This window comes from Microcaecilia unicolor, chromosome 2 (assembly GCF_901765095.1).
Source record: "Microcaecilia unicolor chromosome 2, aMicUni1.1, whole genome shotgun sequence".
NCBI lineage: Eukaryota > Metazoa > Chordata > Amphibia > Gymnophiona > Siphonopidae > Microcaecilia > Microcaecilia unicolor.
Window position 1 is genome coordinate 457999798 of NC_044032.1, and position 16627 is coordinate 458016424.

General features: G+C 41.6%; 1 protein-coding gene across 1 annotated transcript in view; it reads right to left on the reverse strand.

Annotated features, from left to right (window-relative positions):
• DYSF (dysferlin) overlaps positions 1 to 16627 on the reverse strand; it is a 591346-nt gene that overhangs the window by 137755 nt on the left and 436964 nt on the right. The window contains exons 38-39 of the mRNA XM_030190967.1: positions 15122 to 15287; positions 7920 to 7996 (exon numbers count right to left, since the gene is read on the reverse strand). Of these exons, the coding sequence (XP_030046827.1) occupies positions 7920 to 7996; positions 15122 to 15287 (243 nt within the window). The remainder of the gene's footprint in view (positions 1 to 7919; positions 7997 to 15121; positions 15288 to 16627) is intronic.

The following is a 16627-nucleotide window of genomic DNA, read 5'->3' on the forward strand; positions in this document are numbered from 1 at the left end:
CTAACAGTGAAACAGCAATGATACACATTGCAGTATTAACAAATGCATGATTAATGTCAAGTTAAAAGAAAACTGATCTGTAGAGGATACCAATTAGTGCTGGACATTCATCACTTCTGGATACTTAGTGTAGCACAATGCCAATCATTTTTAGTCAAAGTTGCACTGTGCTGTTTTGATTTGCCGGCCTTTAAGGACTTTGAGATCAGAGCATGTGATGTTGCTGGCAACTAGAGAATTGCATTCTGTGAAATATACTTGTACTCGAATACTTTTGGAATGCTTTAGCTGGGATTTTAAGATTTTGTAGCAGTATGGCATCCTTTCGTAAATTATTGAAGACATATATGTTTGTGCAGGCATGGGGATGATTTGTCTGCCTTGATTGACGTAAGAAGAATTTTATTTCTGTTAGTTTTTATTATTGTAATGCACTTAGTTGTAGGCGGAATACAAATTTTTAAATAAATAAAGTTAATACATGAGCTTCAATACCTGTAGGGATTAATATTCAAATATTCAAACATAACACTTTGACTACTGGTGCAGCAAAAGTATCCACTAGGGATATGCATTTGTTAGTGTGCATTTAGTTCATTAGCATGGCCTTAAAAATTTAAGGCCCCTTTTTCTTAAGTGAATTAAGCACTTATCCCTTGATTCTATAAAGGGCACGCATCCCAGATCGGTGCCCAAGATAATTAGTTAATGGTATGCAATGATTTCATTACTGGAGTTAATAAGCACTTAATTGGCAGTAATCATGATTTGGGTGCTGATCAGGCTGCCCATTATTCTGTAACAATGGGCGCCTAAATTGGATCATGCACAACTCAAATGGGGGTGTGGCCATTGGAGGGGCATGGGCAGGTCAATGGAGTTCACAAAAGAATACATTCTTTAACTACATTGAAGGTAAAAAAAAATGTAATCATTAAACACTGGAAATGGATTTGAATTTTGACCTTTTAGTGTTCTTTTTTCTTCCTATTTGAACTAGGAAATCTATTTAGTAACTACTGCATATTTAATTTCTCTTGAAATATTAGTGACCCATACTCTCCTCCTCCCCCCTCCCCCCCACTCCAGAGCTACTTTCTCTTCTAAAGGCTAAATATATAAGCACACTTTTAGTAGATTTCTTGCCACCTTGAGCCCCAGGATTCACTGAAAGCACGCTGAGTACCCCTGGTGGCACAATGACATAAGTTAACCTGGGAACTATTGTGAGAAGCTTATGTACGGTGATGTATAATCTCTGCTCAAAATACTAATTCTGCTGCTGATACATACATATGCATATTTCAATGGTGATTGGCATGCTCTCACATGTTTGTAAAAGTTTGAAAAGTATGCCTCAGAAGAAACTTGCAAGTAAATATGTGAATGGAATTGTTTATAACCTATTTTATATAAATGATATTGTAATCTCTTCTCCTCCTCAAGTAATAAATAAAAAAACACATCCTAACAAACATACCCCTGTTCATACTGCTACCAAAGGAATCACAACCCCATATTCCCATTACTCTTCATTGAAAAATATGACTTTACCAGCTTACAAAACCTGATAAAAATGCATTAGTGTAGAAAATTGTTGTTTTAAAAAATTACTTTAAAGTTGATTTACATTAACAGTGAACTTATATGGTGTTATTTACAAAGCATCTGTTTTTAAAAACAGTTGTGTCATTCCATGAGTCACTTGACAAATTTCGCCTAGACTGTCACTAAAGCATGTACCAAGGAGGAAAGTTTTTTGGTTTTGTTTTTTTTTTACATCAAAAACAGGCCATTCCCCTTGATAGCTGTTTGCTTGGAGAGCTTTTAAAGTTTTACTCAGAGTTTCAGAGGTTTACTTTCTTTGTACTGGAAATTCTGTGAGTGAGCAAGAAATGTGCAGTCTCATCACTGCAAGGGTAGAAGTACTATTTAGCCTACTGAAATGGCCAGCTCTGCTTGAATCAACAAATGGAAAAGTCTTGAGCTAGGATGGGCAAGAGCCTAGGTCTTATATGCACAATGCTTATTTATTGGAACTTATTAACTGCCTTTATGAAGAGATTAACCCAAGGCAGTATTCAGCAGGTACAGTTTAACATAAAACTTACATTTTTGCTAATAGTATAACAATAGTAAAAATGACCAAATACAAACAAAAATACAATAAAGAGGTAAACTTGAAAGCAGCAAATTGAAACCTAATAACAGGACTACCATGAAACAGTATCAAAAATATACACATTTGCCACCACTGAAATTTAAATAACAGAGATATAATATGATATCAGCATAACACTAATTGAAACAAGCACACATTAGAACATTCAAACATGATGCTAAGCTACCATGAGCATTAGGGACTGCTGGGAAGGGCTAGCTATGGAGAAAGCTTCAAAAGAGGATTATGGAGGTCTGTTCCAAGGGGGTTGATCAAATTGCAGGGTTCTGGTCTGGGAGGGGCTTTGATTTGGCAATATGATGCCTGGGGTGCTCTGATCGGGGAGAGATCGGATGCCAGTGTGGAGTGAGGTAATATAATCGAGGGTAATCTGATTCCAGGGAGATTCTGATCATTTGGGGGTTAAACAGCTCAGTGTTCACAGGAGACACACTTGTTGATTAGAAAAATTACTGCCTTATATGTGTATGTGCCACCATATAGAGGTGTAGGTTGCTATTTTGCAACCTGCACATGTAAGTGGGGGCTACACACATGTAAGACCTGGTGCTTTCCCTATGTATCTTTCCCACATTTATATTTGTAAAACTGATCCTCCACCTACATGTAGCCAGCACCTAACCTACATGTGTGGCAACTACTAGGGATGAACTCTCATTTGAAATGAAATACGAAATGTCAAAACGACATATCCCATGTCATTTCATGTCGTTAACAAGCAAAAATGAGAACAAATATGAAACTTAATGTGTTTTCATTTGCCAGTAACAGTGTGAACTCTTAAGAGTGCAAACTTTTTTCTTGATAGTATACCCATTCAAACCATTGTGCATGTGTGAACAATAGTACATTTATGAACCACTGTGGATACATGCATTATGGGAAAAAGAGCATCACTGTGTTTATGGTAAGGCTATGCTGGCTTCCAGTAGCCAAATGTATTTTGTTTAAGGCACTCTGCATATTATATCATACTCTGCATATTATATCATATTATTTGTGGTTCCACTGCTCGGCTGTTAGTTAACATGATTTTTAAACATTTTTGGGGCACTCCTCCAGACTGTGGGATAAGCTTATTCTAAGTCCCCCTGCTTTTAGTAAAATATGTTTTTGTTTTAGAATAATCAATATCATTTTTTCTGTTCTTGCTATTCCTGAATGGAATGCTCTTCCATGGGTTATTCGAGTTGAGCCAAACTATCTGAATTTTCGCAAGAAGCTTAAAACACACTTATTTGAACGAGAGCTAATTTCCTCTTGATTAATTACATTGGACTACTATGTTGAATTTCTATTGTTATTCATATTCACTTTGTATTTTCCTTTTTAACTGTACTCCATGTTGAACCCTAATTTAGGGGAAACAGCGGTTTACAAGGGTCGATTGACACTGACATTGAAAAAATGTGCCCTTTTTGCAAACAGTGCACACTCTTTCGAAAGAGCACACATTAAACAATTTTGTTCCCATGAAGACAAAATGGCCAAATGAAAATGAATAAAACAGACATTCCCAGAAATGTCATTAAAAATTACACAAAACAAATTTTTTTTGGCTGTCCATCCTTAGCACCTCCACATATGGTCCTGGGGTGGGATTTGTAGATTTTAGATGAGACCTACATGTACAAACCTGATATTCTGAAATGATGGCAAATTCTACACATGGTCACTTTCACATATATTTTGGGGGATAGATGTACTTTCTAAAATGAGTCTTTTAGTGATAAGATTCTCTTCAAATATAAAAATTCTCTGTTTTTTACTTGTTAATGTAGTTCCTAATGTCGCTAGGGCCACTCAGCAGAGAAGAGGCAATTTCTCATAATACCTGCTAAAAGTATTGTCAAAAGTATGGTCAAAAATCAGCTAGCGGAGATACTTAACCCTCAAACAAAATCCCAGCTATATCTAATGTTTTATTCTTTTTCAAACTCAGTATGAGGCAGGCACTGATGCAGTGCGTGCGATTCTTCAAGCATAAGTTTTGGCGGATCACACCCTGAGGCAGCATTTGCAAAACATGTCGCATGTTAGTGGGGCCATCTGTGCTCTGCAAAATGTGAAAATAAATTTGAAGAAAAACTTTTACCTTAGAGTATTTTAAAGTATTTTCTACAGAAGTGAGATATGTTTGTAAATGTTAAGAATATGCACTGAAATCAGTGAATTTTGTTGAAATAATCAGTGAAATTTTGTTGAAATAAATACTTAAAACTTCAAGAATATGTTTTCTGCTGTTTGGAATTGAGTTTGAAAAAGAATAAAGCATTAGCTACAACTTGGATTTTGTTCGAAAGTATTGCAGCTTGCAGCTAATTTCTTTCTACAATTTTTCTGTAAATTTGTGGTGAGAAAGAAGAGTGTTTTAAACGACCAGAAATTCCTGGTTGCTTAAATCACTTATGCAGGGCTATCCGGGGATATTTAGCTGCAGTTAAGTACCGCTAAATATCCCCTCTAACACCGATGCCAAAACCAGCAAGGGAGGTCTGGGAGCAGTTAGGGCAACGTGAAAGCTTATCCAGTTAGCGACATTTTTCAGTTCTCTAACCAGCTGACCAACCACATAAAGTTAGAACTGAAAAGGGACTGTTCTAAATTTTTGTAGGGAGTTAACCGAGCACCAGTCTCAATGTTGGTTGATGCCCGGTTAACTTTTGGGTCCTGTTCAAATGTGTTGCCAGCACCCTCTCTCCCTCACTCCCATCAGCCGAGAAGCACACAACCACCTTTTGATCCCCCTCCCTCCTCCTTCTCCCCACCAGAAGCACACAGATCCCCCTTCTGATCCCCCTGTCTCCCTCCCAATCTCCCTAAGGGCCAAAGAAGGGCCAAATAAGGCCATTCTCACCCCATCCCCACCTCCAACAAGATCCATACCCATCTCCCAACCACTGGACAAGATTCATACCCCCTTTCACCCCTCATGACATAGCATGATCACCCCTCCAAGGTCCATACCTCCTCCTACATCCCCACTCAGGATTTGCCCCATTGGACTTACTTTGAAGTCCCTTGTGGGCCAATGGAAACAGGAACAAGAGGTCACAGCAGCCATTTTCTAGAGCCAGCCACTAAGCTTAAGAGCAAGTGGGGTTTGCTCCTGCTCCCATTGCCTTCACTGGACCACCAGAGACTTCAGGTGGGGTGTGGGGGTTGGGAGGTATTATCATATCAGGGAGGGGGTGTGGGAGGGGTGTGGGAGGGGAATGTGGATTTTGCCTGGGGGGTGGGAGGAAGGGATTGGAGCGACAATGACACTATTTGAATGTTATACGGGTCCCAGGTGTTATTCAGACTGGACCTGCATAGCTGTCTCATGTGTGCCCCAGCTGAATATTGGCTGGGATCTGCATAAACTCTGGCAGCCACTGGCATCTCAATTAGCCCAAGATATACTGTGCCAGACACGGCCTGGCACTGAATATCTGGGCTAATCCTGCCCACAGCGGTCTGCATTTTAAAAAATACTAACCGTTAAAAAATGCCGACCACTGTGGGATTAATATCAACAGGCACATATTGAACAGGATGTAAACCCCGTAGTATCAGTTCAGAGGATCTGCTAAAATGGTCAATGTAAAGCACATGGAGACAGACTTATAGATGTAATAAGCATACCCTGGAGGAAAGAAGGGAAAGAAGAGATAGGATAGATACAGTTAAATACAACCAAGATACAAAAGTTTTGGAATTAGGGATCATTGGATGAGGATGAAAGGTGGTAGACTTAGGAAATATTCTTTACAGAAAGTAAGCTGAACGCATGCAGCAGCTTCCCAGTGGAGGTGACAGAGTCAAGGATAGTATTTGAAATCATGAAGCTATGAGACAAGTATGGGAGAGGAAGGGATCGTACAGCTGAGCAACTGCTGAAGGAGGGCAGACTGGCTTCTTTCTGCCATTACGTTATGTGTTTCTATCCTTCTAAGAGGGTGCTGACTGTGGAGGAAACTACTTGAGATCATAGCAAACAGTATCATGTGCCCAGGAACTAAAGAGGTATTTTTTTAAATAATAAGATAAAAGAAACTTGGTAATTAAAGTGATCTCTGAATACATCAAGATGTACTGCTGTTTATTAGCTAGCCAAATATGTGAAATGCAACTGATAATTCAAAGGAATGCATTTCAGACTTTTTTGAGGAAGTCAAATGAGGTCTGTGTTGTACTACTGGGAAGAAAAGAAAGAGTCCATTATATGCTGAGGACCAGTTAGAAAAAATGACTGGCAAAAGCTTTATAATAATTACGTAAAACAGGTCTTTCATTAAAACCGATGGTTCTGATAATTGCTAAAGTACTGCAGGACACGGTACAGAAAATGAAAATCATAAAATAAGGTACTATCTATTTAGATTTTGCTCACATCTTTTTCAGAAGTAGCTATAGGTATTACAAAGCAGGATAATGTTGGGAAGGGCTCCCCAAACTGTAGATCATGACTCCAAAAGGGGTCACAAACCCTCATTTGGGGACATGACCTGAGTAAGCCACACAAAATAAAAAACATTCCTCTTGTTGAGCTCATGTTTAATCAGACTTGGCAGCCTCCACAGAAGGCTGGGAATGATTGCAGCATGGCTGTGATGCTATAGGAGGGCTGGGAGTTGCCTGCTTTCTGAGACCACAATAATAGGGTCACAACAATAGAAAGTTTGGTAAGCACTGGTCTAGTGAGTGCAACCTCCAAGGAACATTTTAATAATACAATGCATTTACTAGACAGTGAAGACAGGCAACAAAAAGCACTCAGTTAAACCAGGGGTGTAGCTACGGGTGGGCCTGGGTGGGCCCAGGCCCCCCAATTTCGGCCCAGGTCCGCCCACCCAAGCGCACACACATTGCAGCAGCAGCACGACGGCAGGGATGCCACCTGCACAGCGCACCCGCTGTAGCGCTCAGCTGATCAGGCTCGACAGAATCCAGCCCGATTTCGATCTCAAGCCCGCCCGCCCACCACCACCACCCAAGCGCACACACTGTAGTCTGCAGTGCAGCAGCGGCAGCCTAGGCCCTAGCGTACAAGTCGCGCAGCCGCCAGCCGGGCACCCGCTCAGGTCTCCAGGGCAGGCTCAGACAACATCAGCCTGCCCGCCGGCGCCTACCTTCCCGGAATGATTGCTGCTTGCAGTGCACTTGCAGGGCCGCGCAGGCAGCGCATCGTAGTTTCCCTTCCATCATCCATCCTACGCGGTAGCAGCGCTGAATGGACGTGGCTGCGCTGCTGTGCGCAGCGACATGCTCAGCCTTGCTCGTAGCATCATTCAGAGGGCAGGCTTAAAAAATATATATTTGCATGTGCACGCACGTACGCAGGTGCGAGGCGAGCCTCAGTCTGGCCCTGGGGTAGGAATTGGCTTAGGAAGTTCCAGATCATTCCAGAATCGAGTTCCAGTGTCTCCAACTCTGCCAAGGTAAGCAGCAGCTGCCAGCAGCACAGCCCAGCCCAGCCCAGCAGCCAGCAGGTAATAAAATTGTAAATGCTTTTTTTTTCATCATAATCATTATCATGTAATTTTTTTTAAATTAAGGCTAGCTGCTGGGGCCTATATATATATATATATATATATATATATATATATATATATATATATAGTGCCCACCCATATTAGCTCTATGCCCACCCAAAATCTCAGGTCTGGCTACGCCACTGAATTAAACTTGAGGTTGCCACCAGTTCAGTTCTCTGGAAAGAAGGGAAAAGTGAAATCTCACATTCTTTTCTTACCTGAACAGGAGGAATCAGAAGCTCCTTTTCATCGATGTCAATAAGCACCTCATCTTTAGGTGTGAGACTTACGTCATCTAGAATCAAAGAAAGAAAATATGCAAAGGGAAGTGTCATACTGGATTTTTAAAATATATACCATGTTTCTCAATTGTAATGCATTTTTAGTAGACATCAGGATTGATCATCTACACAAATGAGTAACATTAATTGGCAATAATTACACACTCAACTCATTAAGCATAGTCTGTAGCACAGAGCGCCTAAATTCTAATATGCAGAGCCAAAAAGGGGTGTGGTTATAATGGGGAAATGGACATTTCATGGGTGTTCCAAAATGTATGTGCATTGTTATAGAATATGCTCCTCTGTGCCTTGGTGTAAATGGATGCACATAGTTCTAGGCACTTTTTTTTCAATTATGGGTCGAGGACACCCATGTGTTAGGCACACCCAAGATCCATCTTCGGTATGCCTCCGAAACACCCCAAGGAACTTCGGTCATCCCCGCGACAGAAAGCAGTTGAGGGCGCCCAAAATCGGCTTTTCGATTATGCCGATTTGGGCGACCCTGAGAGAAGGATGCCCATCTCCCGATTTGTGTTGGAAGATGGGCGCCCATCTCTTTTGAAAATAAGCCTGAAAGAGTACGTGTGGGAGATAAATTATGTTCATTGTATTCACTTGATATGGGGGTTCCCCAAGGCTCTGCTTTGTCTGCAGTACTCTTTAACATCTACTTGAGGCTACTGGGTCATTTGTTGTGGCTGTTAAGGAGTATCTTTCCGCATTTGTGCAGATGATATACAGGTTTTTTTTTTTCCTGGTGCCTTTGGGTGTGCATGATGCCATTCTGAGAATGCAGTGTTTTTGAGAAAGTTCAATTGTGGTTGAGAAATAATTGTTTGAAGCTGAATGTGAATAAAACAGAACTGCTCTTTGTTAAGTACTGATTCTTCTCTAGCATTTCTTGAGTTTGCTTCCTTGTCAGGTACCTCTGTACATGTATTGTCCCAGGTGCAGGCTCTGGGGGTACTTTCCTTTAAACCACAGATTCAGCACCTGATTCAATATTCTTTAAACCACGAAGTAACATAGTAGATGACGGCAGAAAAAGACCTGCACGGTCCATCCAGTCTGCCCAACAAGATAAATTCATATGTGCTACTTTTTTATTTGTACTGTCCTCTTCAGGGCCAACGTTTATAGAATAGCACATATGGGTAAAAAATCTGCAGACAAGGACATAAAAATGGTCTTGAAAAAGACCGTTTGGAAAATGAACCATCTATCACTGCAGTCTGCAAAAAAGCAATTGCATTGCTAGGGCCTTGTCTGCAGATTTTTTTACTTGAGGTTTGAGATTTCTTCATATCATCAGTTTATGATCTTACTTTAATTTTTATCTTAGATATAAGACTCCTGATGTAGGCCATCAGGCCAAAACACAACGTTGTATCGAGTCATTTTTAATGTGAAATTAAAAACCATTTTTTATCTTAATATTCAATTGACTTTGGTTGGTTCCAGTTTTTTTTTGGATAGCCTGGTTTATATTCCCACCTCTTTTTATTTTCAGGAGGTTTTTGTGCCAGTGATAAATGTATGGGCCTCCCTAAAGTTGACTGAAGTATTAACAAAGGAGTTTCCCATCATTTGTTTGAGGCTTTTCCTCCTATAACAGTAACATCAACACTAGTAGATATCGGAGAAATGTGATTAGTTTTATAAAATTACCCCACATGCATACGTACATACTATGACAAGTAAGAAGGTACATGTATATAACATAGCCAGGATGTAAGCGTGTTTGGGGGAGGATTTTGGCTAGAGCATGGATGAAGTCACAATTATGCAAGTAGATGATAAAATACACACTTAAGTACATAAGTATTGCCATACTGGGAAAGACCAAAGGTCCATCGAGCCCAGCATCCTGTTTCCAACAGTGGTCAATCCAGGTCACAGATACCTGGCAAGATCCCAAAAATGTACAAAACATTTTATACTGCTTATCCCAGAAATAGTGGATTTTCCCCAGTCCATTTAATAACGGTCTATGGACTTTTCCTTTAGGAAGCCGTCCAAACCTTTTTAAAACTCCTCTAAGCTAAACGCCTTTACCACACTCTCTGGCAACGAATTCAGTCATGCACATTTATACCAAATCTTAAGCTGGTGTAAATGGATGTGGATGTATTTAGGCATAATGTTATCTGCTTTTATGCTGGCATTTTATAAAGGCACATAGATTTGATTTGATTTATGAATCTGATATTCAGCTTAATACAGCCAGGGTTTTAAGGTTTTAAAGCAGTTCATAACAATAAAAATGTATTGCACTACAATAAAACATTATAGCAATGTAAAATAATAAAAACAATATAAGAACAATCATTTTGCATGGATGTCTAAAACCCAATTTTACAAAGCCGTGATATGGATGTCTAAGACTGAAAAACATCCATATGGCAAGAGGGCATGGTCCGGGCATGTTTTGGGTGGGATTAGGGTGGGGAATGGATTTCTATGTCCAAAAAATGGACATCAGCATATAGACCTGCTAAGCAGGACATTTAGGGATCAGAAAAGTGCTCTGAATGAGCAGAATGCCAATGGAGGCATTAGGGGAGGTCACTCCCTTAATCTTCCAATGATTGATGTATTTCCAGAAAATGAAACTAGCAAGGGATACTGGGCTGTGTGATAGCTTCAGGAAAAATGAACTGTCACATTTCTAAAATGGCTCACAGAGGGGCCCTTTTACAGAGTGGTGGTAAGCCCAATGTGGGCTTACCACTCACTCTTCCGGGATTACCGCTGGCCCAATGCAGCTGCCAGCGGTAGTCCCTCCCTGAGCACATACTATTTCCAGGGGAAAAAGAAATCCCTCAGAAATGGCTTGCACGGCGGTAACCCAGTAGTAACAGGCCATCGCCATGTGCTGCCTGGTTACTGCCAGGTTAGCGCTGGAGCCTTTATCACCACCTCAATGGCCATATGGTAAGAGTTTTACCCACTGCGGTAAAAAGGACTCTGGTGCGCAGGAAAAACAGCTCACACTGCGAGCACAGGGTCATTTTTCCACAGTTTGGTAAAAAGATCCTATAGACTTTTATGTTCCTGCACATGAATATCTATCTTACCATTTCATAACAAGGACATTCACGTGCAGGAACATAAAAGTCCATGAATGTGTTTTGCTCCTCTAAATTTTAGACATCTATGTTTCTAAAATGGATGTCCATGCCACACATAACCAGTGCATGAATGTCTATTTCTCTGTGTATTTTTGAATAGGCTTGATCCTATTCTAAAATAATAACAAGACTTCAGATGTCCTGACTTGGATGTCTAATTTCCAATTTGGAAGTACTCTCTAAAATGCTGCTCCACATGTCTTTAAAAAATAGACCACACAACAAAGAAAGAATAAAACCACCAAAGGACTGTCTCTACTACTTTTTAATATGTTTAGCCAATTCTGAAATGAATATAAATGGTCACCAATATTATTTTTAATTAGAAGTCCTTCAAGGAAAGAAATTTGAAGGTAATTGAGCAGAATTTTTTCACCAAGTTAACTGCCTGTATGTATCTTATTATAATGATTTTAAATCTACATTTCTACATGTTGGGCCCACTATTCAAAGAAAGTAGAACTCCTTAATTTTGGTTCTTAAGTTAGGCTCCAAAATTTGTGTCCTATTTTCACTCAAATTTAGGAGTCTGAATATTAAGCTGAAAATTTATGTTAATTTATTATCTTAAAAGTTATAAGGGCAATACTATAAGGCACTTAGGGCTGGATTCAGTAAATGGCACTCAAAATGTGGGAGCTCATCTCCGGTATTCTATAATACCGCATGCAAATTTTTGGAATGCCCCTGGCCCGCCCATGCCCCTACTATGGCAATGCACTCTTTTGGGTTGTACACTATGGGATTTGGGCACCCAGTGTTCTGGAATAGCGCACAGGTAGTTGCATGCACAAATCCTAAATGGTGCCAATTGTGCCTCATTATTGTTGTTAATTGGCTTATTAACCAAATAAGAAGCATGTGCATCTCTGGATCATGCCCAAATCTTGACATGCCAATTTCGGGTACTCTTTGTAGAATCTGGGGGTTAACGTGCTACTGCAAGTAGACTGTTCCTGTGGGTAGAGCAAGGGCATGCCATAAGCATTCTGCCTAGTGAAGCATGCCATTGAATGGCGTAAGCAGTTGTACCTAAATATCAGCATGCCAGGGCCGCTTTGCCATAGTATTCTAGAACAGGTTAGGCTCATCCTAATGCTGTTATACAATTGGCATTATGTGCACCCCTTTGCAGCACCTATATTTTGGTATGCCTTTATAAAATCACCACCTATGCTTTTAAATTTAGGCCTGCCATTCATTTTGAACCTAGTGCTGAAAACCAGTGCTAATCCCCTACATTTTTTCTCACCTTATCTCTGCCCCCCTTAACATTCCTTTTTATGCTCCTGAATTTAGGAGTTTAGGGCATGATATTCAAAAGGTGGTAACCTTGCAGGAAAGATGCTTAGGTGTTTATATAACACTTCAAATCTCACTGCTGCTCCTTGCGATCTACGGAATGTTACATAGCCCTCCATTGCCTCAAATACAAACATGAAAGGCAATTCTGTAAGGTACCCCTAAAGTTAGGTGCCAGTTGTGTGCCAAAGTTTATAGAATAGCACATATGGGTAAGAAGAGTGCCATTAATTGGCTCTTACACATGTAAGTGTTTGATGCTATTCTATAAAATTGGTGTGCCATTCGCATAGCTAGTAACTAAACGTGGGTCGTACTTATAAGCGAAGCATGGGCATGCCATGGATGTATCACCACACGACATGGGCAACTTATAGAATATAGTTAGTTGCATGCACTGCATGGTGCACTTAAACGCAACAACTTATTCCAGTCATTGATTTGGCATAAGTGGTCCAGCCTAAGGTTTGGCACACCATACCCACTTAGCTCTTGCATTCTGTAATGGGTTAGGTGCGCATCAATGGCATTACAGAATTGGTGCTAAGCGTGTCCCATTGTAGTGCTTTAATTTAGGTGCCACTTTATAGAATTGCCCCCTTAGATTGTACGCACTCTAGGAACAGGGAAAATAGCAAAAACAACAACTAATAAAAATTAGCATTCATTTTTTCTCTCTAAAAATAGGCCCCCTGATATTGAACAGGCAGTGGTGAATGTTTTGCTGCCCACCACCAGCATTATTCCCAGATATTCAATGCCCGGCCCTGTCCAGGCTTCAGCATTGAATATCCAGGTTTTTTTGAGTCAGCTAACATATAGCTGATTAAGTCAATATTCAGTCCTTGACTGCATACAGTGGGGGAAATAAGTATTTGATCCCTTGCTGATTTTGTAAGTTTGCCCACTGACAAAGACATGAGCAGCCCATAATTGAAGGGTAGGTTATTGGTAACAGTGAGAGATAGCACATCACAAATTAAATCCGGAAAATCACATTGTGGAAAGTATATGAATTTATTTGCATTCTGCAGAGGGAAATAAGTATTTGATCCCCCACCAACCAGTAAGAGATCTGGCCCCTACAGACCAGGTAGATGCTCCAAATCAACTCGTTACCTGCATGACAGACAGCTGTCGGCAATGGTCACCTGTATGAAAGACACCTGTCCACAGACTCAGTGAATCAGTCAGACTCTAACCTCTACAAAATGGCCAAGAGCAAGGAGCTGTCTAAGGATGTCAGGGACAAGATCATACACCTGCACAAGGCTGGAATGGGCTACAAAACCATCAGTAAGACGCTGGGCGAGAAGGAGACAACTGTTGGTGCCATAGTAAGAAAATGGAAGAAGTACAAAATGACTGTCAATCGACAAAGATCTGGGGCTCCACGCAAAATCTCACCTCGTGGGGTATCCTTGATCATGAGGAAGGTTAGAAATCAGCCTACAACTACAAGGGGGGAACTTGTCAATGATCTCAAGGCAGCTGGGACCACTGTCACCACGAAAACCATTGGTAACACATTACGACATAACGGATTGCAATCCTGCAGTGCCCGCAAGGTCCCCCTGCTCCGGAAGGCACATGTGACGGCCCGTCTGAAGTTTGCCAGTGAACACCTGGATGATGCCGAGAGTGATTGGGAGAAGGTGCTGTGGTCAGATGAGACAAAAATTGAGCTCTTTGGCATGAACTCAACTCGCCGTGTTTGGAGGAAGAGAAATGCTGCCTATGACCCAAAGAACACCGTCCCCACTGTCAAGCATGGAGGTGGAAATGTTATGTTTTGGGGGTGTTTCTCTGCTAAGGGCACAGGACTACTTCACCGCATCAATGGAGAATGGATGGGGCCATGTACCGTACAATTCTGAGTGACAACCTCCTTCCCTCCTCCAGGGCCTTAAAAATGGGTCGTGGCTGGGTCTTCCAGCACGACAATGACCCAAAACATACAGCCAAGGCAACAAAGGAGTGGCTCAGGAAGAAGCACATTAGGGTCATGGAGTGGCCTAGCCAGTCACCAGACCTTAATCCCATTGAAAACTTATGGAGGGAGCTGAAGATGCGAGTTGCCAAGCGACAGCCCAGAACTCTTAATGATTTAGAGATGATCTGCAAAGAGGAGTGGACCAAAATTCCTCCTGACATGTGTGCAAACCTCATCATCAACTACAGAAGACGTCTGACCGCTGTGCTTGCCAACAAGGGTTTTGCCACCAAGTATTAGGTCTTGTTTGCCAGAGGGATTAAATACTTATTTCCCTCTGCAGAATGCAAATAAATTCATATACTTTCCACAATGTGATTTTCCGGATTTAATTTGTGATGTGCTATCTCTCACTGTTACCAATAACCTACCCTTCAATTATGGGCTGCTCATGTCTTTGTCAGTGGGCAAACTTACAAAATCAGCAAGGGATCAAATACTTATTTCCCCCACTGTAAGCCAAACCACATAAAGATAAGACTGCTATTTATGCTGTGAGGAGGCTGAATACCGGCACTTAACCTGACTCCACCCCTGAAATGCTCATGAGTTAATGCTAACCAGTCATTTTCAGCTGGTTAAGAGCCACTGAAAATGTCCAGATAGCCACGAACAAGCAATTTAGTCAGTCAGCAGCCATTTCCAGCTGGTTAAATCATTTTGAATATCGGCTAGAAAATACTTTAGAAAAAATATAAAACTCCCACCTATGTGAGCATCAATAGAGTCTGTCTCATCTCCATAGGGATCACAGTAGAACTCTTCCAAAGACCTGATGGTACACTGACCAACCACTGGCTTCCTCCCGAACTGCCTGTTATCAATGACTTTCACGATGATGGGTGGGGTGTAGAGGTCTTCTGTAGGTAAACGCTAACAACAGAAAATGAAACTTTAATTTGCCCCAATGAAGAGCACCTCCTGAAGCATCCACAGAACCTGTTTTCTATATGCCTGATAATGTCCCTTCCATAAACAGCTCCCCACAATAAAGAAAATACAGATGCATAATATATTCATGCTCCTGAACAAACAGAAAGGCTGCCAAAACTGTGGTACACTTTATATCTTCATTCAGATCTCTCCAATAGAGTAGCCACATCTAAACTATTTCTTGTTCTCCAAACTGAGCTCCAATTTTTCCCCTTTCAGGTAGAAAATAGATTTAAATCAGGGGAGGTAAAGCATTCTCTGGAATGTTTAAATCTTCAACTTAATACTTCTGAAAAATTTCTCTTTGAGTAGATGCAATTAATTGCACATTGAAAAGTCTTGTGAAGTCTTTTAACTTTTCCAGTTTCTTATGAGTTACTAGTAAAAAAGGCCCGTTTCTGACACAAATGAAACGGGCGCTAGCAAGGTTTTCCTCTGAGTGTGTATGTTTGGGAGAGTGTATGTGAGAGTGAGTGTTTGAGAGTCAGAGTGAAAGTGGCCATCTGTCCCCTGCCCCCTCCATTCATCCTTTTCCAGCAATTCCCCTCTGTCCCTGAGCCCTGCCCTCCCAATCCATGCCCATCCATGCTCCTCTGTCACCTGGCCCCTCCATTTTCCCTATCCAGCATTTCCCCTCTCTGCCTGAGGCCTGCTCTGCAATCCATATCCATCCATGCCCATCTGTCCCCTCCATTCATCCCTATCCAGCAATTCCCCTCTCCCTGAGTCCTGCCCTTCCAATCCATGCCCATCCATGCTCCTCTGTCACCTGGCCCCTCCATTTTTCCCTATCCAGCATTTCCCCTCTCTGCCTGAGGCCTGCTCTGCAATGCATATCCATCCATGCCCATCTGTCCCCTCCATTCATCCCTATCCAGCAATTCCCCTCTCCCTGAGTCCTGCCCTTCCAATCCATGCTCCTCTGTCACCTGGCCCCTCCATTTTTCCCTATCCAGCATTTCCCCTCTCTGCCTGAGGCCTGCTCTGCAATCCATATCCATCCATGCCCATCTGTCCCCTCCATTCATCCCTATCCAGCAATTCCCCTCTCCCTGAGTCCTGCCCTTCCAATCCATGCCCATCCATGCTCCTCTGTCACCTGGCCCCTCCATTTTTCCCTATCCAGCATTTCCCCTCTCTGCCTGAGGCCTGCTCTGCAATCCATATCCATCCATGCCCATCTGTCCCCTCCATTCATCCCTATCCAGCAATTCCCTTCTCCCTGAGTCCTGCCCTTCCAATCCATGCCCATCCATGCTCATCTGTCACCTGGCCCCTCC